This window comes from Osmerus eperlanus, chromosome 24 (genome assembly GCF_963692335.1).
Source record: "Osmerus eperlanus chromosome 24, fOsmEpe2.1, whole genome shotgun sequence".
NCBI lineage: Eukaryota > Metazoa > Chordata > Actinopteri > Osmeriformes > Osmeridae > Osmerus > Osmerus eperlanus.
In genome coordinates this window covers 1,721,042-1,745,511 of record NC_085041.1, presented here as the reverse complement: position 1 = coordinate 1,745,511, position 24,470 = coordinate 1,721,042, and the positions used below count along the sequence as shown (strand labels likewise).

The 24,470-nt window shown below is 50.1% G+C and overlaps 3 protein-coding genes across 3 annotated transcripts in view; all 3 read left to right on the top strand.

The window, feature by feature from the left end:
- The window catches only part of LOC134011075 (voltage-dependent R-type calcium channel subunit alpha-1E-like), a 25,805-nt gene extending 20,414 nt beyond the window's left edge, over positions 1-5,391 (top strand). The window contains 11 exon segments of the mRNA XM_062450514.1: positions 939-1,035; positions 2,061-2,166; positions 2,345-2,452; positions 2,694-2,794; positions 3,066-3,172; positions 3,337-3,499; positions 3,780-3,923; positions 4,062-4,174; positions 4,211-4,239; positions 4,503-4,681; positions 4,811-5,391. Coding sequence (XP_062306498.1) covers positions 939-1,035; positions 2,061-2,166; positions 2,345-2,452; positions 2,694-2,794; positions 3,066-3,172; positions 3,337-3,499; positions 3,780-3,923; positions 4,062-4,174; positions 4,211-4,239; positions 4,503-4,681; positions 4,811-5,374 — 1,711 coding nt within the window. The 3' untranslated portion in view covers positions 5,375-5,391.
- An 11,704-nt stretch (positions 5,392-17,095) lies between these two features.
- On the top strand, positions 17,096-22,082 carry LOC134010808 (collagen alpha-1(I) chain-like). The gene is made up of 19 exons (XM_062450091.1): positions 17,096-17,140; positions 17,757-17,864; positions 18,036-18,089; positions 18,387-18,440; positions 18,526-18,570; positions 18,713-18,766; positions 18,851-18,895; positions 19,010-19,063; positions 19,369-19,422; positions 19,652-19,679; positions 19,847-19,903; positions 20,000-20,044; positions 20,284-20,337; positions 20,426-20,533; positions 20,636-20,689; positions 20,772-20,825; positions 20,957-21,001; positions 21,200-21,261; positions 22,025-22,082. The coding sequence occupies exons 2-19, from the start codon at positions 17,809-17,811 to the stop codon at positions 22,080-22,082; spliced, it is 981 nt and encodes a 326-aa protein (XP_062306075.1). The 5' UTR covers positions 17,096-17,140; positions 17,757-17,808.
- LOC134010807 (collagen alpha-1(XIII) chain-like) lies at positions 21,329-24,268 on the top strand. The gene is made up of 11 exons (XM_062450090.1): positions 21,329-21,594; positions 22,025-22,078; positions 22,304-22,357; positions 22,541-22,594; positions 22,742-22,795; positions 22,892-22,945; positions 23,123-23,167; positions 23,271-23,315; positions 23,507-23,614; positions 24,055-24,108; positions 24,206-24,268. The coding sequence occupies exons 4-11, from the start codon at positions 22,544-22,546 to the stop codon at positions 24,266-24,268; spliced, it is 474 nt and encodes a 157-aa protein (XP_062306074.1). The 5' UTR covers positions 21,329-21,594; positions 22,025-22,078; positions 22,304-22,357; positions 22,541-22,543.
- The last annotated feature ends 202 nt before the right edge of the window (positions 24,269-24,470 follow it).

Here is a 24,470-nt window from a genome sequence, read left to right as displayed (position 1 = left end):
CAGACCTGAACGAGATCGAATCAAGCGCACCCTTGACATGCAGAGACAGGGAACCTTTGAAACACCGGCTGATGCATCATGGGATGCCGTGTTTCAGTATCTGCTGGATCGGGTGCCCACACACACACACACACACACACCCTCACACACATTCACACACCCTCACACACCCTCACACACACACTCACACACCCTCAAACACACACTCACACACCCTCACACACCCTCACACACACCCTCACACACACACACACTGGTAAGTACCTACCCGATCCACTGACTCCGCCTCCCACGTTATGTCCTTGGTTGACTTCCTTCTCTCAGGATTTCCCCTCTTGCAGGTTTCTATGCTCAGGCAGCATAGAACGGTGACGACCTGACTGTGTCTCTCTCCCGTTATCTTCTGTCTGTGTGATGACATGGACTAACCCTCTATCTCTTCCCTTCCTCTTTTCCTGCTTTTTTGTCCTCTCCATCTTTCTTTTTTCCGTCCCCTGCTCCCTCGCTCCGTCACTCCTTGGGAAAACCCTTCCTGATCTGTCTGCTCCCCCTCCTGCTCCTCCTCCTCTCCCTCCTCCTCCTCCTCCTCTCCCTCTCCCTCCTCCTCCTCTCCCTCCTCCTCTCCCTCCTCCTCCTCCTCCTCCTCCTCCTCTCCCTCTCCCTCCTCCTCCTCTCCCTCCTCCTCTCCCTCCTCCTCCTCCTCCTCCTCCTCCTCTCCCTCTCCCTCCTCCTCTCCCTCCTCCTCCTCCTCCTCCTCCTCTCCCTCTCCCTCCTCCTCCTCTCCCTCCTTCTCTCCCTCCTCCTCCTCCTCCTCCTCTCCCTCTCCCTCCTCCTCCTCTCCCTCCTTCTCTCCCTCCTCCTCCTCTCCCTCCCCCTCCTCCTCCTCCTCCTCCTCTCCCGGACCCTTCATCTTCATCCTCATGGCTCCTCCCCCTCAGTGGTCGTATACATTACAATGACATGTATGAGATGCTGAGCAACATGTCGCCACCTCTAGGCCTGGGAAGGAAATGCCCCTCCAAACTGGCATATAAGGTAGAGACTGGTAGACTCATACCTCACCTCAGAGAGAGAGGCAGACAGACAGACAGACAGACAGGCAGGCAGGTAGACACTGTACTTTTAACCAAGACAGACAGACAGACAGACATCAAAGGCACTAAAGTCAAAGCAGACTCAGTACCTAGTACAGCCAACACTATGGCTTCTAGCAAAACTAACATGTCTATCTCTGTTTATTCTGGATGATCTGTACTATCATAAGTTCACGTGTTACAATGGCTGCTGTTCTTGGTTCCTAATTGTGTTGCTTGTAAAACGGTCTTAGATCTGGCCACTGTTGTGTCAAGGTGTTTTATTGGCTGTTGGCCAGCAAGGACCAAGTACATATCGTGCATCCTGGTTTTGCTTTCTGTATCGCTTTGCATCTCGGCACAGATCTGACCAGATGAGACATGTAAAATGAGCGATGTTTGTGGAGGTCAGCGGGGCCTTAGTGAGTCTGGTTCAGACAGCTGACAGGACGTATATGACATCTGTCTGGTGGAGCCGTGATGACGAGGGTCACCCCTAACCCTAACCACCTTGGCTGGGGATTCCTCCAGTCAGCATGTGCCCTCTGCCCTACCCTGGCCCTGTGTGTGTGTGTGTGTGTGTGCGCACTTCCTCAATAGTTATTTATCGTGTGTGTGTATGTGTCACCTGCATGCCCTCCCTGCTGCATGGTGTGATGTTTGAGTGTCTTTGTGGAGGTCCCTGGGTGTCCAGTCAGGATATATAGGTTTAGTAATAACTTCTCAGGACTACTGAGGTTAAGATAGTTAAAACGTGTTCGAGGATCGAAGATGTCCATAGCATTAGATGCTACAGTAAGACTTCAGATCATTAGTGACAAAACAAAGACCACTGTGGTTGAAAGTCATCGCGTGCATTTAATACTTAGATACTTCCTTAGAACTCTGTGACAGAAAGACAGAAAGACAGGCAAGCTGCTCTGTGTTGGTATCTGACGGCCCTCTCTCACCCCCACCTCACCCCCACCTCCTCCTCCCCATGTCCAGAGGCTGGTGCTCATGAACATGCCCGTGGATGAGGAGATGTCGGTCCATTTCACCTCCACCCTCATGGCTCTGATACGAACCGCCCTGGAGGTCAAGATCGCCCGAGGTTAGCCAGTGCCAGACCACGCTAACATACACCAATGACAGGCTAACAACTTTGCTAACAGGCTAACACACGCTAGCATGCTAACAGGCTAACACACGCTAGCATGCTAACAGGCTAACACACGCTAGCATGCTAACAGATACACTGTGTTTGGGACCACGTGTGTGTGTGTGTGTAGGAGGGGAGGACCGGGGTCAGATGGACATCGACCTGCAGAAGGAGATCAGCGTGATCTGGCCACACCTCTCTCAGAAGAACCTCGACCTCCTCGTCCCCATCCACAAAGGTGACGTAGCACGACACAGCACCTGCATGACAGCAGCATGACATCATCCACAAAGGTGACGTAACACTGAGCCTGGTACACACAGACAGTCCCTTGACCACCGAAACACTGTTTGACCGACGCACTTCTGATCCGTGATCTTCTGGTGTACTGTCCACACGCGCCATTTGTATATGTCGCTTTGGATAAAAGTTTCTGCTAAATGAGTCAAATGTCAACACGTGCCTGATCTGCCCTTCAGCCAGTGACATGACCATAGGAAAGATCTATGCAGCCATGATGATCATGGACTACTACAAGCAGAGCAAGGCCAAGAAACTGAGGCAGCAACTGGAGGAACAGGTAGGACCACCTGACTCTCACGTAAGGTACCTGCGAAAGGAAGACGTTATTGAAGGGGATGATCGTCTAGTTAGAACCATTTTGAGGTCTAACCCTTTTAATTTGAACCCTAACCAATCTGGGGATCTACGTAGACCTTAGAGGGGAACATTTCACAGTAGCTTGTTCTGGATGGGGTTGTGTGACCTGGAAGATGAAGATGAATGGTGTGGGCTGCTCAGACAGTCTGGACCTCTCACAGTGCCTGACTCCGCCTCCTCCTCCTCTGCAGAAACACGCCCCTATGTTCCAGCGAATGGACGCCTCCTCCCTGCCTATGGACATCCTGTGCAGTGCCAAAGCCATGCCCTTCCTCACACACAGTGCCAGCTCGGCCCTGTAGGTCTTACCTCGAGGCCTCGGGTCTCTGTGTGTGTGTGTGTGTGTGTGTGTGTGTGTGTGTGTGTGTGTCAAGGGGAGGTGGCTGTGTGTGTGTGTGTGTGGCACACGTGTGTGTGTGCACGCCCCCAGACGTCATGCCCTCCTCTGTTGTTTCCTATCAGGACCAGAGGAGGCTTCGTGGCCCTGAGTCCCGTCTCTCCTCAGGAGGAGTTCTTGCAGCCCCCCTGCCACCCCCACCACGCTCTGGAGCAGGAGGACTACCACCTCCACGGCAACTACCACCACCACCACCCCCACACACACCACCACCACCCGCACACGCTGGTGAGAACCACCGGATGTACCTCACACACAGACACACATATTACCTCAACTATTACTAGTCTACTCCACACACAAAAAGACACATGTGTTATGCTACAGGATGTAGACCGTGAGGCTGTGCACATTATCCCCCTCCCCTCCTCCACCCTCCCCTCAAATCAAAAATCAGATCAACATTTATTTGTATAGCCCTTTTTACACGCAAGCATGTCACATGTCATGTACCCTCCCCCCTCTCCTCCTCCACCCCTCCTCCACCCCCCCCCCCCCTCCCCTCCAGGTGCCTGAGGTGAAGCAGTACAGTCGTGTGCAGCCCCAGTCCAGCAGGCAGGACAGCGGCCCCGGGGGCCCCGGGGGCCCCGGGGGCCCCGGGGGCCGGACAGCCTCCATCAGAGCCTCCTCCATGCCCAGGCTGGACCCTCAGGTACCGCAGACATAGGAGTTCTCCTGGCCCCAGTGCTGTGTGTCTCCCTGAGTGAAGTCCTGGACTTGTCTTGCTCTCTCTTTAACATGCGTGTGTGTGTGTGCGTGTGTGCGTGTGTGTGTGTGTGTGTGCGTGCAGGCGGGGAGTGACAGTAAGATGATGAAGCGATCCTTCTCCACTATTGGAGATCAGTGTGTGAACGGGCTGTGGCTGGAGGAGCACTCCCTGCAGAGGGTCAGCCCCGACAACACCTACAGCCCCGACAACACCTACAGCCCCGACAACACCTACAGACCCAGGCAGAAGAACTACAGGGGTCAGTCACACACACACACACACAGAGGAAACTCTATCACACACACACACACATACCAGATGAGCTAAAGAGGCCAAACAATCACTCATCCATTCATCTCCCTCACCTGCCTTCCACCTAACCCCGTCTATCTGATCACCTGTACAGATACCTGCTCACAGCACCTGTCTCCCTCCTGCTGAAACCCTCATCCCTCATCCAATCATTCCCTACTGCCCCCCCCCCCTCCCTGTCCCCCCCACCCCCATCCCCCACCCCCCCAGGTGCCCGAGCCAATCACAGGGAGCCGGGCATGGAGCGCGGACGTTCCAAAGAACGGCGCCACCTGCTGTCTCCTGACGTGTCGCGCTGCAACTCAGAGGAGCGCAGCCAGGACCAATCAGAAGAGAGGAGGCCGTCCCACTCGCCCAGCGAGGGGGGCACGCGGCCGGTCCACAGACAGGTGGGTGTGACTCATACCTCCACCTGCAGCATCTAGACATGTCACTGTGTTCTACACCCGGGGTTTTGGAAACCTATTGATTGGCAGCGGCCTGTAGATGCATCTCTTCTGTGCTGTGTTTTCTTGCAGGCCAATGCCTCGGGTAGCCCCGCCCATTCCAGTTCTGAGTCCGGCACCCCTCGTGGGCGTCGCCAGCTGCCCCAGACGCCTTCCAGGCCCCGCCCCCACATCTCCTACTCCCCACTGCTCTGCCGAGCGCCACCCTCACCACCCGCCCCCCTGCAGGAGCCCCTGGGGGGGGGCCCTGTGGAGCCAGCCTGGACGGGGGAGGACGGAGGGGGCCCCATGGCCTCCCCTGCCCCGGGCCCGGCTGTGGCGGTGATGGGGTTAGGGCTGGGTCAGGGGTCAGGGGTCGCCCATTCCTCCCCGCTCCGCTACATCTCGGAGCCGTACCTGGCGCTGCATGAGGACTTCCCCGGCGAGGCCGCCGCCGCCGCCGCCCTGCAGGACACGCTCACCTTCGAGGCCGCCATGGCGACCAGCCTGGGGCGGGCCAACGCCATAAGCTCCGCTCCCCAGCTCAGACACACCTGGCAGGTACCCAACGGTCACTTCCGGAAGCGTCTGGGGCAGGCCGGCTCGGTGGCGGCCTGTGAGCTGCACAGCGACACGGACGAGGATGATCGTTGTTAGGAGGAGGAGGAGGGGGGGAGAGGGGGGAGGAGGAGGGGGAGAGAAGGAGGAGGGGGGGAGAGGGGTGAGGAGGAGGAGTAGGAGAAGGAGAAGGAGATGGAGGGGAGGAGGAGGTGGAGAGAAGGAGGAGGGGGGGGGAGGAGGAGGAGGAAGAAGAGGAGGAAGAGGGAGGAAAATGAGCTATTTCTTCCTGGTCTGCATTAAGGGTACCCTCTCAGGGTGTGTACCGAGCGTTCGTGTACCTGTGTGTGTGTCAGACATGTCTGCCCCGCCCAGATGAACGCCGTAGTAACGTAGGGAGCACACTCCAAGAATACTAAGTGCCAAACGTGTTTTGACTTTGACTGAGCAGGATAGTTGGCACAGACGTGTCTAGCTTGACATGATGTAGCACATAGGGGGAGGAGGGAGATATGAATTCTGTGTTTTCGTCTCCCTCCATGATCAGGTCATTCTCAGTTTTTTTGATTCTTTGTTAGATCTTGAAGACATAGGGACTGGTGTGTACTGTTTCAAGATCCGAAACAGACCGCTCTCATGAGAGACTGCTTCAAAGCACTGAGAGGCAGGTTCTAGATCCTCACCTCTTCCGATACAAAGTCGAGCTTCTGAGAGGTTGGAGACGCGTATGATTTGTTGTGTGTTTCAAAATGGCTGCCAAATCTCTGCAATCTACAGTTTTTCTGCAGTGTCATGTTGACCTGCGGGTCACTCAACCACACGTGAACCAACCTTCCTCAGTTCCTGTGTCCTCAACACACAAGAGGATTACAGGAGAGAGAAAAAACACAAGTCTGACAAAACCGGCTGCAGAGTTGTGGACCCCCTGTGCAGTAGCTCCTCTCTGGACGGAGAAACAGGAGGCAGCAGGAACTGAACGGAGGTGTAGTCATGACGCTGACATGACCACTCTCCACAGCGAAATCGTCTCGTGTGCGAGAGAGAGAGAGGCGCTCCTGAAAGCTACAACAGAAGGTCTTCTAAAGCCATTTTCCTGTACATAGAACCAAGGGTGTCTCTAGGTGAGCTACCATCTCCGTGTTCTAACAATGAATCGAAATTTTAAAAAAACGGACCTTGGTACACAATGTGATGCAAATTCCTCAGAGGTAGAGCCATGGTTTATTTACGTTTTGTTGTTTTGTCGATTACCGCGTAACTCGGAAACACAGTTGCTCTGTCAGTTTTTTTTGTGTTCACAGTATTCCAGCTCTGCGTCTGTAGCTGAATGATGAGGATCAGTGTTTCCCCTACCATTATATTAGGGGGGCGCCCCGCCCCCCCCAACGCCACCCCCCGCCCCCCCTGGAATAGCTCTTATGTTATTTATCTTATTTACACAACGGCATGTCATTCCTGCCCCCCCCCCCTCCCCCCCTCAAAGCAGTAAACCTAGGGGAAACACTGAGGATGATTATTATTATAACTGTGATGGTGATGGAGACGGTACTGACCATGTTGATTAGTCAGATTGTTTTGATGATGATGATGATGATGATGATGATTACCACGGTGATGAAGGTGAAGGGTGCTCCGTCAACATTCCTCGGTCATCTTCTCTACTGTTTCTATCTCTACGTTCTCTCAGAAGAAGAACAGATGTTGAAAACTCCACCAAACCAAATTGACAGAGTATCCTTTACCGCTCGATACGTTTCTACAAACATATACTCATCTTTATTAAACATGAAGGGTTCCCACAAAAAAAAGAAAAGAGTGTACTTCTAGATCACGTGCTGTGTTGTAAAATTGTTTCGTTTGACATGTTTTCTGAAATGTGAAATAGGACAAAATGTGTCGGAAATGTGAACTTGTCTGTTTGGTACGGACTCTCAGCTTTGTCAAACATGGGACAGATAGTCTCTGTTGTGTATATGTAGTATATAATGTATAAATAAAATACATGTCTTTAACTTATTGCGCAGTTTCTACTGTATTTTGATCTATATGCCTGTTTATAACTGACAAAAAGAGTGTTTGCAGACCTGTGTCAACAACCATTAAAAAATGAAATATCCTCGTTTTTATCAAACGTGTTTAAATCACACTGAGTTGCTGCTTCTTATAGATCTGTTTATGATGATGTGAAGTTGGGCTCGTTTATACTGTGAAGATGTAGACCAGGTGTTAGCTGTGGTTTAGAGTGAGTGTCTGTGTGTGTGTGGGGGTGTTACCTCCTACTCAGAATAGCCAGGTGAGAGACCTTCAGTAGAAGACTTCCAGGCAGTAGGTGAAATCTCTAGCTTGTTTGTCAGAGCTGTATCCATGGGCTGCCTGGTTGTGATGACTGAGAAAGGTGTGTGTGTGTGTGTGTGTGTGTGTGTAAGTGAGAGCAAAGGGAAAAAGTGTGTGGGTGTGATGGGTGAAAACAAAGATGCCAGGAGAACATTGACTCAGACATGGACTCCAGCAGCACAGCCAGGCTCAGTCTGGAAACAAACATTCTAGAACGTTTGGCTCAGACGCCGGGAGTTCTAAAACCACGGAAGAGTTCTAGATTGTTCGGCTTGGACATCGGTCGTTCCGGAACGTCTTGCTCGGACATGGAGTGTTCCAGAAGGTCCGGTTGCACCACGAGGAGTTCTAGAACACCTGACGCGGCCGTGCCGAGGAGGAGGATGAATCTGCCCCAGGCTGGAGTTGTTGTGTTCGTCTGGCTGGCAGCGGGTGGGCTGTGTGTCGGGGTGGACTCAAAGGCCTCCCAGGATGTCTCCAGACCATGTCTGGGATCAGGCGGATATGGAAGCGCTTGTGAGGACCTTCCAGCCTCACTGGGGAAAGGTAGGGAAGCCTGTGTTGTTTGCCTGTTTCTAACAATTCTAGGATTTAGATATGTACAGTGTGGATACATAAATGCATACAGCAAATAGGATACCAAAGCATTTTCTGTACAGAATATCTCTGGTTGAATCGCATTCTATTGGGTGTATTTCCGGAGCAAATACCTGCCATCGAAGGCATTGGGGTGGTGTTGTGGTGGGTCTCTTGTTCGTGAGGGGCTCCACAGTGACAGGACAGGTGTTGGATGAGGGGCTCCACAGTGACAGGACAGGTGTTGGATGAATAAGGGTACACACCTTTTTGATACTTCAGAGAGGAGAGGGTCAGCCAGGGGAAGATTCATACGTTGAGCTTCCTGCAGGTCTACCATCACAACACTCACTTTCCTCTGACATAACCAGCCATCACAACGGCCGCCATCTTGTTTTCTCGCTGGTAAGGAGAGTTAGGGTTAGGGTTGACCTGAGCCAGGTGAGATTCTTGTGGTTAAAGCCCTCCCGTGCCAGTGGGATTACGAGGAATACCACAAAGAGTTTTTTCCATCATAAACAAATGAAGATAAACAAAATTCAGATGTTGGCTTTAGAGGGTTTTTTGTTTCCTTCCAGAGGTGGATCTGTTGACCCTCCTGGAGATGCAGTCTACAGACCACTTCAATGTCTCGGTCAGCCAGGACGTCAGAGGGTGCCTGGTCTACGACCTGGGAGAGTACGCCACACTTCTCCTCCCCTCACACACCGCCTTCGGACCGCAGTAAGTCTCACAGCCAGAGTAGGTGGAGAGCTGGGGAGGTCAAAGGCTCAAGTGAATCACAAGAAGCTCAAATGAATCACAAGAAGCTCAAGTGAATCACAAGAAGCTCAAATGAATCACAAGAAGCTCAAGTGAATCACAAGAAGCTCAAATGAATCACAAGAAGCTCAAATGAATAACCCTAATGCTAATCGTGTGTTAAAACCTTTTGCTCGTTCCTAAAAGTCAGGTGGCTGAGTGGTTAGGGTAGCGGGCTAGTAATCCGAAGGTTGCCAGTTCGATTCCCGGTCATGCCAACTGACGTTGTGTCCTTGGGCAAGGCACTTCACCCTACTTGCCTCGGGGGAATGTCCCTGTACTTACTGTAAGTCGCTCTGGATAAGAGCGTCTACTAAATGTAAATAAAAGTTTTCGTAACAAACCAAAGATCAGAACTTGAGAAAACTTTAGCAGGACTGTGTAGTTGGGGAGTCAGATATGAGATGTCTGACTGGTGATATTTTCCCTCTGCTTTGGTGTTCAACTTGAACTTGATTGTTGACATTTGGGGTACCGATTCTGACTGAATGTGTCAGCGTTGTGGTAAAACCTGCGTCAGCTTGTGAAATGAATAAGGCACTCTTTCCACTCGGACTGGCCAGGGTCAACAAAACTACATCACTGACCCTGTCCTTAATCTGAGCGAGGCGTGAGAGATGCTGTGTGCTGGTTGTCCCGTTAGTTTTCCCAGCGAGCTGAGTGTTGTGACGAGGCTGCGTCTGGAGCGTCAGTGGTCAGACGAGAGGACGCTATTGGCTGTGCTCGGGGAGAAAGGGGAGGAGCTTCTGCATCTCACGGTGGGGCCCAGATACATCGCCTTCATCAGCACCTGGAGCCAGCGCTACGAGTACGGAAACACACGCGCAAATCTACATTATCTCCTCTCTCTCTCTCTCTCTCTCTCTCTCTCTCTCTCTCTCTCTCTCTCTCTCTCTCTCTCTCTCTCTCTCTCTCTCTCTCTCTCTCTCTCTCTCTCTCTCTCTCTCTCTCTGTCTCTCTTTCTCCATCTCTCTCTCCCTGTCTCTCTCTCTTTCTCCATTTCTCTCTCTCCCTCTCTCTCTGTCTCTCTTTCTCCATCTCTCTCCTCCTCTCTCTCTCGCCCCCTCTCTCTCTTGCTCACTACACATTCTCTCTCACCCCATCATAACTCCCTAATCAACCCATCACCCCTGTGTTCCCCAGGTTCCCAGCATCCTCTCTGTGGGACGGGGCGTGGCATCACCTGTCTGTGTCCGTGTCTCTGTCCGGGCTCCGTGTCTACCTGGACTGCCTCCTGCTGGACAGCGCCCCCTGGACGCACTCCCCGGGCCTGCAGGTCCACACCCAGGGCCTGACTCTGCTGGGCGGGGCCTCCCAGACGCAGCATACACCCTTTACCGTAAGCCCCCGCCCTCTCCACCCCCTTCCAGGTTTTCAGACTCCCGTGCCACATTCCTCACCTGGGCCCCATTCCCTCAACCCCCACCCTTCAACACCTAACCCATCCCCGCCACCCCACCCTGGGGAGGGAGGGGGGTGCACCGGGGAGGAAGGTAGAGAAGTTGGGGGGGACTGGGGGAGGCAGGACAGTTCAATGTGAAGTTCAATAGCAAGTCAACAAAGTATCTGAAGATGGATTGATTGATGGCACTAATCTGACACGGCTGACTCTTGCTTGACAGAAGTTCATCAGCAACATCTGTTAGATAGCTCAGCGTGACGGTTTTCTGTTTGTTTGGGGGTCATTTTCTCCCCTGTGTGCGGACCGTTCCTCTGCAGTTTTTGAGTGTGCGTGTGCCGTCCAGTTGTGTCATCTCTTGTGAAGGTGTGTCCTTTCTTGTGTTTACACTTGCGTCTGTGTGTGTTTGCCCTGTCTGTGTGTGAGAGTGTGACGTAGCGACTGTGGTCTGGGGGCCGGGTTTTTTTGGGGCGTGGAGAAGTGTGTGACGATTCTAGCGAACTCTGGTTTCATTTCCAGGGAGGGGTCTGTTCCGGAGGGAGGGAGAGAGGGAGGGACTGAGGTTTGTCAGAAGGAGGTACAGCTCGTCCTGCAGTTAGACGTGTCTGACTTGTCTGCAGCCATGCAGGGCTCCATCCTGACTCTCCTGCTCCTGTGCTGCGTAAGTCCACCTGATCCACTGTGTGCGACCTGTGTGTGTGTCTAGCTACGTTGCCATGAGAATAGGTTCCCATGGAAACGGTAACAGTGTTTTCATGTTCGTCCGTTAGCCGTGTTACTGACGGTGAGTCTGAATTTCTGCGTGTCTGTTGAGGACATCCGCGTGTGATTGACTGCAGTGTGGGCTTGGCTGGGACAGGGGCTGTTGCTGTGGAAGGGCTGTTGTTGTTGCTTTGGCCTGTGGTTCTTTGAAACCCCTCAACCTCCCCAGGTCTGCAGGAACAACCAACAGACACAGCTGTAACGGTGTGTCGTAAAGGAGACGTCAGACTGTCATCTCATCGAATTGCACTGTCTTTGTCATTTAGATTCAAGGCTTCATTGGAGATTCTTAGGCCCAAGGCCTCAAATGTGGAAGCCGTGATCCTAGCGCGCTACCTAGAATGCTTGGCAACGTCTCTCAGCATGATAGTGTGGATTACAGAACACAGCAGCCTTCAAAAGATGGCCGCCCGATCTGTATCTTCTTCCTCTAAACAAGCTAACTGCCCTTTGAAACCTCAAGTCACTGCGATCCGTTTGTCAAGGTCTCATGTGAGTGTTTATCTACAGAACTGCATCGTCACCTGCCTGTTCTTTCCCCTCGTTCTTTCTCTGGGGTTTACCAGTGGATGCTACGTGTGATAAGCCGTGTGGCCCTGTGGCTTCATGTGGTCGGTACAGGGTGAACCACAAGAGGCTCGGCATGCCCCTGAGCGGCCCTGAGGCCTTTATTACACATGCCTGCGATCGTATGAGGGAAAGGAACGATTTTCACATCGGCCAGGGAAATGTCATAAATCCTTGGTGTAAAAAAAACGTCCTTCCTCTCGTGTCTGTGAAGACGGCGGTGTTTGCTCCGCCAGGCTGTGGGATGATGAGAGGCCGATGGATTGTTGCTGGGTGTAACTCAAACACAACGTCTTGGCCTTAATCCTTGACCTTTGAACTTGACCCCACGGCACAGTGCAGTGGGATGGATCACAAAACACAGTGACTAAACGAGACTAATAGCAAGACTTTTCTGCTAAATGTTAACCTGTTTTTCTATATTTCGGTCTGTGGTTTTTCGTTCAGCAACACATTGCTTTATGTGTTAATCCTGTCATTACTCTCGGCATCCAGGCATCTCCACTGGAAACCTTCCTCTTTAATCACTGCCTGGGTACAGTTTTAGATGTTTTTCAAAGCTATGACATGCGTATGTTAATTCACTCCCTTCTTTAAAGAAGCTGACCTCTTTCAAGGAGCTGACCTGTCATGTGTCTCTCTGAGGGCAGCAAGACAGGAGACAGATCCAGGGTTGAGGTAGAGACCGACTGAGAAAGACAAACACAAGATTCTGAGAGTGTTGACTGAGCCACATGGTTGAACTCACTTGCGTCAAACGCACAGATAAAACACTATTCGAAGACACTCACCGGTATTTCAGTGTGTTGGATTCCTGTCTTGTCTATTCATTTTCTTCCGCTATGCACTTCCCGGGTATTTGCAAGTAGTATTTGACCCAGATACACTTCCTAGCTGTAGGCTCATCTGACGTCTACACAGAACATGACCTAGGGTCACACCAGGGTTCATAGGTCAAGGGCTTGTCTCTGGGATGTTTGTACTGGTTTCACTATTTTCACCTTGTTTTGTAGAATTAACATTCTACAGAGGATACAACATAAGGCTTGTACTGAGGTACTTTCTGGCTCAGGTTTTGACAATGTTGTTATGGCATTGTTGCTCTGCCCGAACGATAAAAGCCAAAACATTGCCCATGGAGCTTGAGAACGTCGTCTTTACTTTAGAAAAAAGATTGACTGTTCAACTGCCATCTGTTGTAAGCACGTTACTGGGAGATAGTGTCACTGAGTTCTGCTGGCTTCCTGTTTCCTGAACCTGATTGGTTGGGACTTCAGGAAGTAGTACATCCATTGGATGAATCATTCTCTGTTCTCTCCCCAGGACCAGCCTTTTGGTTTGATGTTTGTCTGTTCTGTGCACAGGGCTCCATTCAGCAGATGCTCTTCATCATGGGAGACCCTGCAGCAGCTGAACTGAGCTGCCAGACCAACAAGCTGGAATTGTTGGTCTGGCAGCTCAGTTCAGCTGCTGCAGGGTCTCCCCTACTGACCTGAAGAGCACTTCTGCTGACTGCTGTCTGCTGCCTTCTGCTGCACAGAACAGACAAATCAACAAAGGCTCGAGTCAGTCTACAGCAGGCTGTGAGGTTTACGAGACTGTAAAAATTAGTTTTGCCCCAAGGCTCGACACAATCTCCTCTTTTCAAGTTCCGGTTGGATGTTTTTACTGGATATCTTCCTTGAATCCCTGAAGCACATACTGTTTAATGACCTTTTAAGTGCATACTTAAGTTCTTAATTACATACATTAGTTTTAAATTGAACTCGGCATGAAGGCACAAGCTTTTCTTGTTCCCAAACAGTAAACTGCCGTCCTTATCAAGCATTCTCCTGCCATGTCCTCTAGGACGTTCTCTCAGGAGATGCTGGGGAGGCTAGAACCTCAGCAGCACTAGAACGTTCTTCAGGGAATGAGGTTCTTCGTCTTGGACCGAAGAACCAGACCGCTGCTGACCAGAACCATGTCAGGAGAACCGGACATCAGGACCAGCTTGGACCACCTCCGTCTCCAGGCAACCAGACTTCCAGAGCCATGACCCAGACGGGGGCCGACACACTGAGACAGGCGGGGGTGATGCTGTACGCAGAGACGTCCAAAACCCTTTCTAACCTGACGTCCTCCTTGCACCAGGATAAAGCTGCAAACGTCGCTAAGAACATTTCTTCCGTGACAAACCTGGAGATTGGTCCTCTCAAAACAGCAAAGCTCCACATCTCTGCACCTGATAGGCCGTCTGGGAATGGTTCATCCAATGGATATGCTGCTTCCACAAGTCCCAACCAATCATGGGGGAGGAAGGGGCTGCAGAGGACCAACCAATCAGCCTCCTCCAACATGTCTGAAGGAGTGCACCAGCCCTTCCCAGCGCTCAGAGCCACGCAGAATTCTACTGCGACAGACATTTACCCACCTGAGGTAGTAGAGACTGCTATTGTCAGACCTGTGGCTTTCTTAGAGAGTCCCACGCAACCGGGATTCCTGGCTGGAGGGTTTGGTGTCGCTGAGGGTTCCATAGGCCCAAGTAGAAGCTCCTTTGTGGGGGTAGAAGATACACAGATCTCCCCTGGATCTGGACTAACCTCCGGACCCACCAGGGAGACGGGGGTTGTTCATCCCACCCCGCTGGTCGGTTCAGGGGATGGGAAGAGGCTGGCTGGGGAGGACGGGGGGGAGGTGAGAGAGGAAGTGTCCCCTCTTCCTCCCCTCCACCAAACAGGAAATGTCAGTGTCGCCGGGGGGAGAACCGAGGAGAGGAACGCTGTTGCACGGAAGCAAAAACCCCCTCGTCTCCCTGACAGAGACACCTCGTCGGGAACTGGAATACCTCAGGACACGACCTCACCTCAGAACGGGACAGACGTCTCCGTCACAGGGAATAACGTGACGACAGCCGAGAGCATGGAGGAGACCGCGATGGAGGTGCCCCTCCCTGCAGGGGCAACAGAGAGGGTTGGGAGTGCCGTGCCTGAGTTACAGCCTCCAGAGCCTGTCACAGAGACGGACACGGAGGAGGACACGGAGGAGGACACGGAGGAGGACACGGAGGAGGACACGGAGGAGGGGAGCCGTGAGGCGACAAGGAGGGAGGACAAGAGGGCGATGGAGGGAGAGACCGGAAGAGAGGACATCAACTCTGAAACTGGTGAATCGACTTTGGACTTCCTGCCGGAGGTGACGTCGCAGCAGCAGAGCCAATCAGAGGTCGACCTGCACATGAGACACGCCCACACACCGAAAGGAATGGGGAAGAAACCTGGACTCAGAGGACTAAGAGTAAGACACAAACTGCTTATCTGCTATTTTCAAAGCAATGCATTAGATATAATATATGTATTATTGCATCCAAGTGAAATTGAACACCCTGTTCCTCCAGTTAAAAATATTCTTCTGAACATTAAAAGTGCCCAGAACATACATTTATCATATAGAACTCGCTCCAAAACATTACGTAAATCCACCTGTCACTAGATCTGATGGCCATTGTGTGAAATTGGGTTTCTGTGGAGTTATTGAGTTTGTCTGACGGAAGAGGTGGAGGCATGGGGTCATTTACATCAGCTGGAAGTGCTTTATAGATGGGATCTGGGAAGAGAGAGAGAGAGAGAGAGAGAGAGAGAGAGAGAGAGAGAGAGAGAGAGAGAGAGAGAGAGAGAGAGAGAGAGAGAGAGAGAGAGAGAGAGAGAAGAGAGAGAAGTCTGGCGGGAGGTAAGAAGAGGACAGCTCACCTTGGAAATGGAAAGTCTTCTGATCCACAGTGATGGTAAACGTGCTGTCGTCCTCGTCATCGATGCCTATGACTGCTCCCTGGGAAACACACACACACACAAGGACACGTCACTGTCTCTCTGCTCTCCTTCTCTCTCTTTCCGACACACACATCCTTACCTAAAACACCCACCCACCAGAGAGAGAGAGGGGATAGAGAGTGAAATGAAGTTTGCAGGTGGTCATCAATTTGGTCTGTCCACCATTTCTCTCCAACCCTTCGCAAGGTGGGCTGGAGGAGTAAGCTGAACACCCCCTTCTGGTAGAACAGTAGTACTGCATCTGTACTGCATCTGTACTGTACTGCATGTACTGGTAGATACATTGGATTCCTCACAGCGATGTTATGCTACAGTCATTGTTTTGAGAAGTAAAAGAATAATCCATTTAAATACATGATACATTTTGAATAATGAGCACCATCCTTCAAGATCGTTTTCAATGTTTGTGATAATGATGCCGTGGATTTTGATGACATTTTTTTGTTGATTGATCAGTCAAGTTAAGTTACAAAACATGTCAACAGCAGCTGAGCATCATAATCTTTTACGACTTTACATGACATTTATCCCAATTAATGTTAGATGATGACATTTTAAGGTAATCAAAATCTCAATTCAACCTTAACAAGATAGAATGAAAGCAAAACTTGACCCTGCTGACATCTCATTGCCTGCCTGTTCCAGGGCCTGCAAGGTCCTCCAGGATTACCAGGGCTGCTTGGACCTAAAGGAGACAGAGTATGTGCCCCTGAGAACAGTGTGTGTCTGTGTCTTCTTACAGCGTGTGTTGTGGCAGTGAGTGTGTGGTGTTTTCTGACAGTGTATGTGTGTTGCGTTCTGACAGTGTGTGTGTTGCGTTCTGACAGTGTGTGTGTTTTATTGAGGCAGTGTGTGTTGTATTGAGGCAGTGTGTGTTGTGTTCTGACAGTGTGTGTTGTGTTGTGGCAGGGCTATGCTGGGGGGATGGGTAGGACTGGGAGGACTGGGTACCGCGGCCCTATTGGTCCACCAGGGATGCCCGCCATTGTTGTGTTCAAAACCTCAGAGGAAGAATGGGAGACCTTCAAGGTAACACCATGGAGGGGAAATGACTCTTCACCTCACCTGCTGTCTGACTGATGATGGTAAAGGCCTGCTCTAATGTTTTGTTTACTTTTGTTCTCTTACAGAAAAAGAAAATCTACAAAAAGCTGGTGTCAGCGTGGCCTGTAGGGGACTTTGTAACTTGTTGTGATCCGATTCAGGTGATCTTGACCATTTCGTTTTCCTGACACTTTCGTTGTTTTTTTCTTTTTAGAAACTTAAGGGTTCCCCAGGGCCCCTCGGCCCCCCAGGTGATGCCGGACCACCTGTAAGTAAACAACAACAGCTCGTTCAGTACTGTGTACATTCAAAGATATTCTAGTGGCTTCATAGCACGAGCTGGGTCATGTTATGAGATCAAGTTTTGTCCTGAAGAAAAGCATTGCTTTTTTATAATTCTTAAATATTTAAAGTAGAAAAAGTACATTGAAGCCAGGCTGCAGTTCCCTCTCTGTCTAGCTGTAAATAGAGACAGATTGCTCTTCCATTGACAGCAGAGATTATTTTTATTTCAGGGACCACCTGGGATTACTGGGAAGCAAGGAAGGAAAGGAGATCGAGGGAAAATCGTAGGTATCTCTGTTTTATCTGCTCTTGAACAGAACCCTCGCTGGGGTAAACTAACTAACTTCAGCAAAGGATAGAGGTTAGAGAAAAAAATCAAATTTCCCCATGTTGGACCAAAGGTTGTCCAATCGCGTAAGAGAAGTGAACCTGATGACCTGTCTCCAACAAGCTAGCCTTCCACCTCAGCCTTCACACTCTGGAGCAACACTCCCCAGGCCAGCACCAGTCTGTGTGCCAGTCCACCTGTGCCAGTATCCCTGTGAGCTGCTGGGCTCCAGACAGACAGAGGCTCTAATGGAGCCACTCCGAGCTGCAGAGTGGGCACACCTCGCCAGTCTCAGTGCCAGGAAGAATCAGCTCAGTGGAGGTGGAGCCACCTCCACTACTGTGTGACTCCTGTAGTGACACAGGAGGACATTGTTTGGCATGGAAGAGGAGAAAAGGACTACCTATGTTTCCATGAGTAAACATTGTGGTCCAGTACAACCCACTATCCTGGCCCTGTTCTGACCATGCGTGCAATGGTCTGAGGAAGTAGACAAGTGTTTGTGTGGGATATTTTCGTGTGTGTTAGGTCTTCCTGCCTGCGTGTGTGTAAGTGCGTGCGTGTGTTGTGTTCCAGGGGATTCCCGGACCGTTGGGAATGCCAGGCCCTCAGGGTCGTCCAGGGAGAGATGGGACTCCGGGCAAGGATGCTGAACCAGGCCCTCAAGGGATACCTGGAGAACAGGTGCGAGAAGCTGGCAACACCGCTCAGCTACAGGACAGATCTGGTTCTAATAGAAAATCCAAAATGGTGTACTTTTTTAATGTAGTTGTATTGCTGGATTTCTGTACAAAAACACAGTAGGCATGTACTTGGGGTGCACTTGATTTGAAACTTATCATTTCATCCTACCAGGGTCTTCAGGGCTACAGAGGAGAAAAGGGCAGCAAAGGGGAGCTGGGTGAGTGGGTAAGAATGGCAGGGACTTCTACTGTAACATGAACTAACCCCATTCTCTACAGCCATGCATATGTAGCCTAGGCATTTGTACAGCTGTCTAGCAATTCCCAACCTGTGGGCCAAACCAATGAAAACTAAAGTATGAAAAATGAAAACAAATATTTGAGTTACGCCAGTGGGTTGGGAAAGGCTGTGGTTGATGCCTGTTTGCCTAAAATGCTAGTGCTAGTGCGCCAGGTCCTGAAGCTGAATCTGCCATTATCTCGTAGTAAGAAGCCAGTAACGTGAGGTGATTTTCATTCCCAGGGTTACCAGGGGGAACCCGGGCCCCAAGGAAACAGAGGACGTAAAGGAGAGAAGGTTAGATTAATCTGCTCCTGTTCACACGTTGCTAGTCTCTCAATCGCTAAAGATACAGAATCATGCTAAACTTGTTTGATTCCAGGGAGACAATGGAAGCAGGGGTCTTAATGGGATCACTGGCTACATCGTGAGTTATGGTTACCTTAAGCTTAACTGTATCATAGTTCTGTCGTTAGACACCACGTGTTTAACAAGGTAGAATCTAACGTGGAACGTCTTCATTTCTAACAAGCTGTTCTGACACTGAACTCTCGCTGTCATGTTCTTAGGGAGTACCAGGAGCTAGAGGTCAGAAAGGGTTCATGGGAACATCTGGACCACCAGTGAGTATCGACCTATCGGCAGCAACTAGGTTGTGACCGACTTCTAACCAGGTTGTAACGAGACATTTCTCTGTTGTTTGACAGGGAGATATCGGTGCGCAAGGGTTTGTCGGATCGCCGGGCCCGCCTGTAAGAGAAGCAGCTCTTCTTACAGATTGGTAGCTTCAGACTTGACATCCTAAAAGCTAGCCCAGATCGATGGAATCTCCTGTAGATAAAAGCTACTTATCTGCTTCTCATCAGGGTAAAATGGGCCCCAGAGGAGCGAAAGGCGTTCCGGGAGTCAATGGACCTCCAGTAAGAACTGATTCACATATAGTAGATCCAGTTTTTGATTTTGTTGGCTTGTTTATATTAGCAGCTTTGCAAGCGTTAGCTTAGCGTCTTAGCCGAATCAGCGTTAGCCGAATCAGCGTCAACCGCTCAGTGTGTGTTTCTGCAGGGCCAGCCAGGTGATGCGGGCCTGAGGGGTCATCCTGGACCACAGGTGAGTCAGGAAGGATTGAAAGTTACCTGTTCTCCATTAACAAAATGCAGAATAACTGCTGTCATGCAATTCTTCAGTACACGGTTATTACAAATCAGACTTGTGTGTTTTCCAGGGAGAGCCTGGTCCTGATGGCCCTGTTGGCTTTCCAGGGGTTCGAGGACCACAGGTAGGTAGGACCGCAGAACAGTATCTAACCTCGCTCCAACATCAAAAATATGATCATATAATAAAATACAGGATTTTCACAGAACTTTACTGCACAATACAGATGTATTGCAGCTGAGGCAGTGCTTTTGATTGATTGTAGATATGTATGCAAACTTGTCAGTTGGAAAACATTCTATTGGACATAAACTGTTACAGTTGATGAGGCTGAATTTGAAGTTTCTCCACAGGGCAGCCCAGGAGCAGAGGGGCCCCCAGGTCCTAAAGGAGATCCTGTAAGTGTCAACCCCTAAATCTCAGTCATCATACTTCATCATACTCCCAGTTGATATCAGTGTTAAATCTACATCCATGCAACCCAGATATTTTGCTAGTTGTGGCCAAATGAAGTGTCTTAGTGTGTGTTCTCCTTGGTGTTCCACTAGGGGGCAGCAGCAGGCAATGAAGGGGAAATAGGACACCCTGGGATTCCTGGACTGAAAGTAAGACTTCTCATCACACACACACACAAACACATGATCACAGAACAGGACCAGGAAGTTTCTTGTACATTACAATGCTTTTTTCTCTCTTTTCAGGGGGCCAATGGGAAGCCAGGAAAACCTGGACCTTCAGGTGATCCCGTAAGATTACTTAAAGCAATTTTCTAATTTCCTATTGACGAGATGACTGGAAGTTCTTCCAATGTAATCAAATAGGAATGTTTCCATCTGTTCAGTCTCATCGCTGCCCTCTGTCGTGTTTCAACTACCCAGCTAAACATGTTTACATGTTTTCATGTATGCATCTGTTTACCTTCTCGCATTCTTACTTGTGTGTGCGTGTACATGTATGTGTGTTTTTAACGTTTATTTGTCTCCAGGGGATCAAAGCCAAGAAAGGCGAGAAGGGCGATTCAGGATTCGAAGGAGACACGGTAGGTGTCAGTTCCCCTCACTCCGCCCAGTCCACTGGTGTCTCTGAGAGTCCCTCATGATCCCGTCCTTCTCTCTCGCTCTCTGCAGGGCCCCCCGGGCCCCCCGGGAAGGCGGGGCTTCAAGGGCCGAGGCGGGGCGTCTGGTCTGCCGGGAGATGTGGGCCCAGTAGGGCCTCTCGGGGCCACAGGCTCTGTTGTGAGTTGCCTGTCTGTCGATTGGAACCCACTCAGAATTTGATATAGATTCCTCTTCCTTTGTGCTCTTCTGAACGGTTTCGATTGGTTTGACCGTCTCCAGGGTTACGACGGCATCATCGGCGAACAGGGGAAGCAGGGAAGAGACGGGCTGAAGGTGAGAGATATCTCGGCAACGGAGGATTCCTCATGGTAGAGCAGACTTTTTTATAAAAGCCTGCACACTGGGTCTGTTCCAGGGTGCCAGAGGTCCTCCTGGTGGCCAGGGCCTGCTTGGACCCAGAGGAGACAAGGTGAGGGAAGAGACTTGCCTTCTGGTGTTCTGGAACCTGTTGAGTTCAAGTTCTGTTCTGTTGTGATGCGTCTTGTGTTGAGCTGTACTTTTCCGTTCTGTAAGTACCTCACGTTCTGTTGGTCTGTCAAGGGTCGAGATGGTCGGATTGGCTTTGCTGGTCTACCTGGACCTTTTGTGAGTATCAGTTATGAGAAATCAGTTTTTTCCCAGTTAGTCTGGTCAACAGCAGCCTTACTCTCCCCCCTCTGTCTCCACCCCCTCCACCCTCCCCCCTCTGTCTCCCCCCACCCTCCCCCCTCTGTCTCCACCCCCTCCCCCCTCTGTCTCCACCCCCTCCACCCTCCCCTCTCTGTCCCCCCCTCCCCTCTCCAGGGCTTGATGGGGAAGCCAGGAGAGAGAGGAGCTGAAGGAGAACCTGGTATAAAGGTTCCTATGTACCTACACTTCTTATTCACAGACATTCTCAGAACTAGTTGAAAGCACTGCTTTTCCTTAAAAAAATATTTTTTTAATGTATTTTTGTCTTGTCTGTTTTTCATGGTACTGACCTGAGCAAAATGAATTGCTGTAGACTACAGCACTTAATATTGCAATCTATAATCTGTCTTGAACGAGGACGTTTGTTCATCTGCCAAACAAACATGAAAGATAAATTGTCAGTTTTTTTTCTGCTGACATTGAACTCCTCTTCTTAATCTGCCTCCTGGACTGTAACCCCACAGGGGAGGTCAGGGATCCCAGGGGTCACGGGGCCTAAAGGGTTAAAGGTGAGATTAATGAGATTAACTCACTTTCTAACTTGACTGAGAAACATCACTTTGTTGGACTGTAAAGCAAACAACATATGAAACAACATCTCATCTTTTAGAGATGGAGAAGGTCTTTATAACACTGTCCCTCATCCTAGGGTCTTTATAACACTGTCTCTCATCCCAGGGTCTTTATAACACTGTCTCTCATCCCAGGGTCTTTATAACACTGTCTCTCATCCCAGGGTCTTTATAACACTGTCCCTCATCCTAGGGTCTTTATAACACTGTCTCTCATCCCAGGGTCTTTATAACACTGTCTCTCATCCCAGGGTCTTTATAACACTGTCTCTCATCCCAGGGTCTTTATAACACTGTCTCTCATCCCAGGGTCTTTATAACACTGTCTCTCATCCCAGGGTCTTTATAACACTGTTTCTCATCCCAGGGTCTTGAAGGTCTTTTTGGAAGCAGGGGACAAGATGGGACTTACGGAGCACCGGTGAGACCCCTTTCATTTCCTCTCTTTCATTTATCATTGTTCTCAGGTGTTGTTAATAGATGCAGTTTGTAAACAACCCTTGGTATCTCTCTTCTCTCTCTCCTCTTTCTCTCGCTCTCGCTCTCTCTCTCTCCCGCTCTCTCTCTCTCTCTCTCTCTCTCTCTCTCTCTCTCTCTCTCTCTCTCTCTCTCTCTCTCTGTCTCTCTCTCTCTCTCTCTCTCTCAGGGACCCATTGGCCCGCTTGCAGAAGATGGGAATCCTGGACCAACAGGACTAAGGGTATTGTCTATCTAAATGTCAAAGCTTTAAAAGTTTGACGCCCTTACTTAACATGGGGGTTCCTCAATAAATGTTCACTTTGGAGGGCACATATTTGACCACACTCTATGTAAGAGTACCCGATGGTTGATGGTGGAGGTGGTGTGTGATGTCAGTGAGTGATGTCATCGTCCCATATGACAGGGAATGCCGGGGAAGACGGGGTCTCCGGGCATGCAGGGCGCCGTGGGGACGAGTGTAAGTGTCACTCCCTCACGACCACACCCACGCTGTTTCCACGGTACCCCGTAGACATGTTCCGGTCCCACTCTCGTTTCCTTGAGGTTTGCGTCCTGTGAGCGTGCTTGTCTGAGTGTGGTGGTGGTCATGGGTTTGTCTTTGCAGGGGGACCCAGGAGGCAGGGGTATATCTGGGAGACCTGGGAAGCCTGGAGTCAAAGTAAGTCTCTGGAGTTTGGAGTCAGATCGGACTCTACTGGAACAACAGTACGGTTCCTGTTGTTGTCAAGCCAACTCCTGTCCATGTGTCCTACAGGGGGTGAAGGGGAAAGAAGGTCCAACTGGTCTTCCAGGAAACCCTGGCTTGAAGGTATGGATGACCACTTCCTGTTTATTACTCCTCGACCTATGACATTGAAAGTACTTCAGGGTTAAAACACTAAAACCTGAAACAGTGGACCTCTCACATTCTCTTGCCGATGACTAGGACTGTGACATCATATTTCTATCGTTGGCCCATACTGTTTTGTTTTATCGTTACTTGCAGGGAAACCGCGGTCTAGAGGGGCCAAGGGGCAAGCAGGGCGGCCCAGTGAGTCGAATCAGGGATCTGGGGTCCGAGACAGTGTCTTTATCGTGAAGGCTGGCTGAAGGATTGGTCAGTAAACTGGACATCTGCTCTGTTTGTGTTGCAGGGCGAGAAAGGCGCACCTGGACTCAGAGGATATAGAGGAGCTCTTGTATGATTCATTCACTCACTTCTTCTTTTGTTCGTTCATTCATTCCATGTATTCATCCATTCATCCATCCATCTAACCCTAACCATCACCCTCATCCATCCATCCATCCACATATTTGTTGATTCAGTCATTTGTTTCAGACTTCCCTTTCATTCATTAATTCATTCATTCACAATGGTGACTGAGTGCAGGGCCTGCAGGGGAACATCGGGCCGTGGGGAGGTTTGGGGCTCCAGGGCCCCCCGGGAGGCCAGGGCCCCCCTGGACCTGGGGGCCCCAGAGGGGTGGCAGGCTACCCAGTAAGTCCCTCCAGCATCCTTCACTGCAAAGTTCAAAGTACAGAAATATTAGTTATGCTGCTTATGCTTAAAACAAGTCCATTTGGTTACCAATACAGTTTTTAGTTGATAAGATTTCTTAAAATACTGTATCATTTATTTAAATTAAGTCACCAGATAAGCCATTTATACTTGAAACAAGTAAAAAAAAAAAAAAAACACATCTAAATACAAGATTATCACACTAAGTTACATTAGACAGATCTTTTTTTCAAACAACTTCTACCTCCCTGAAGTAGTAGAAGGTGTTTGAAGAGGTTTTTCTACTCAGACTAGGGATCTCCTGCTGATGAACTTGGTTTGAGCCTGTTGAGATGTGATGTGCTGCTCTCTTCCTCCTCTTCCTCCTCTTCTTCCTCTTCTTCCTCCTCTTCCTCTTCTTCCTCCTCTTCCTCCTCCAGGGTAAAGACGGACCCACAGGAGCCTCTGGGGCAGCCGCCGAGAAAGGAGACAAGGTAGAATCATGTCTCTGCCGTCTAGTTTCAGATCACCTGGGTTGTTTTGCGTGATGTCTAATCAGGGCTCCGTTTCCCGTGTTCTTCCATCATGCAGGGATTCAAGGGTGCTGTTGGCCAAAATGGAGTTGCTGGTGTCGATGGTGAGGAGGTATATTGATTAGACTGTATTGATTATTGATTGTAGATCAGTTTAACCTTATGCTGAATGTTGGATAACCGAACTAATTCTAAGCATTTTCTGTACGATCTGATGATTTAATTTGACGAGAGTTAATTCCACTTTGGATTGTCTTTGGTTTGTTGATGAATCATGATGATGTATAAGAAAGGTGCAGTCTCTGTGCTTTAGGGGCCTCCAG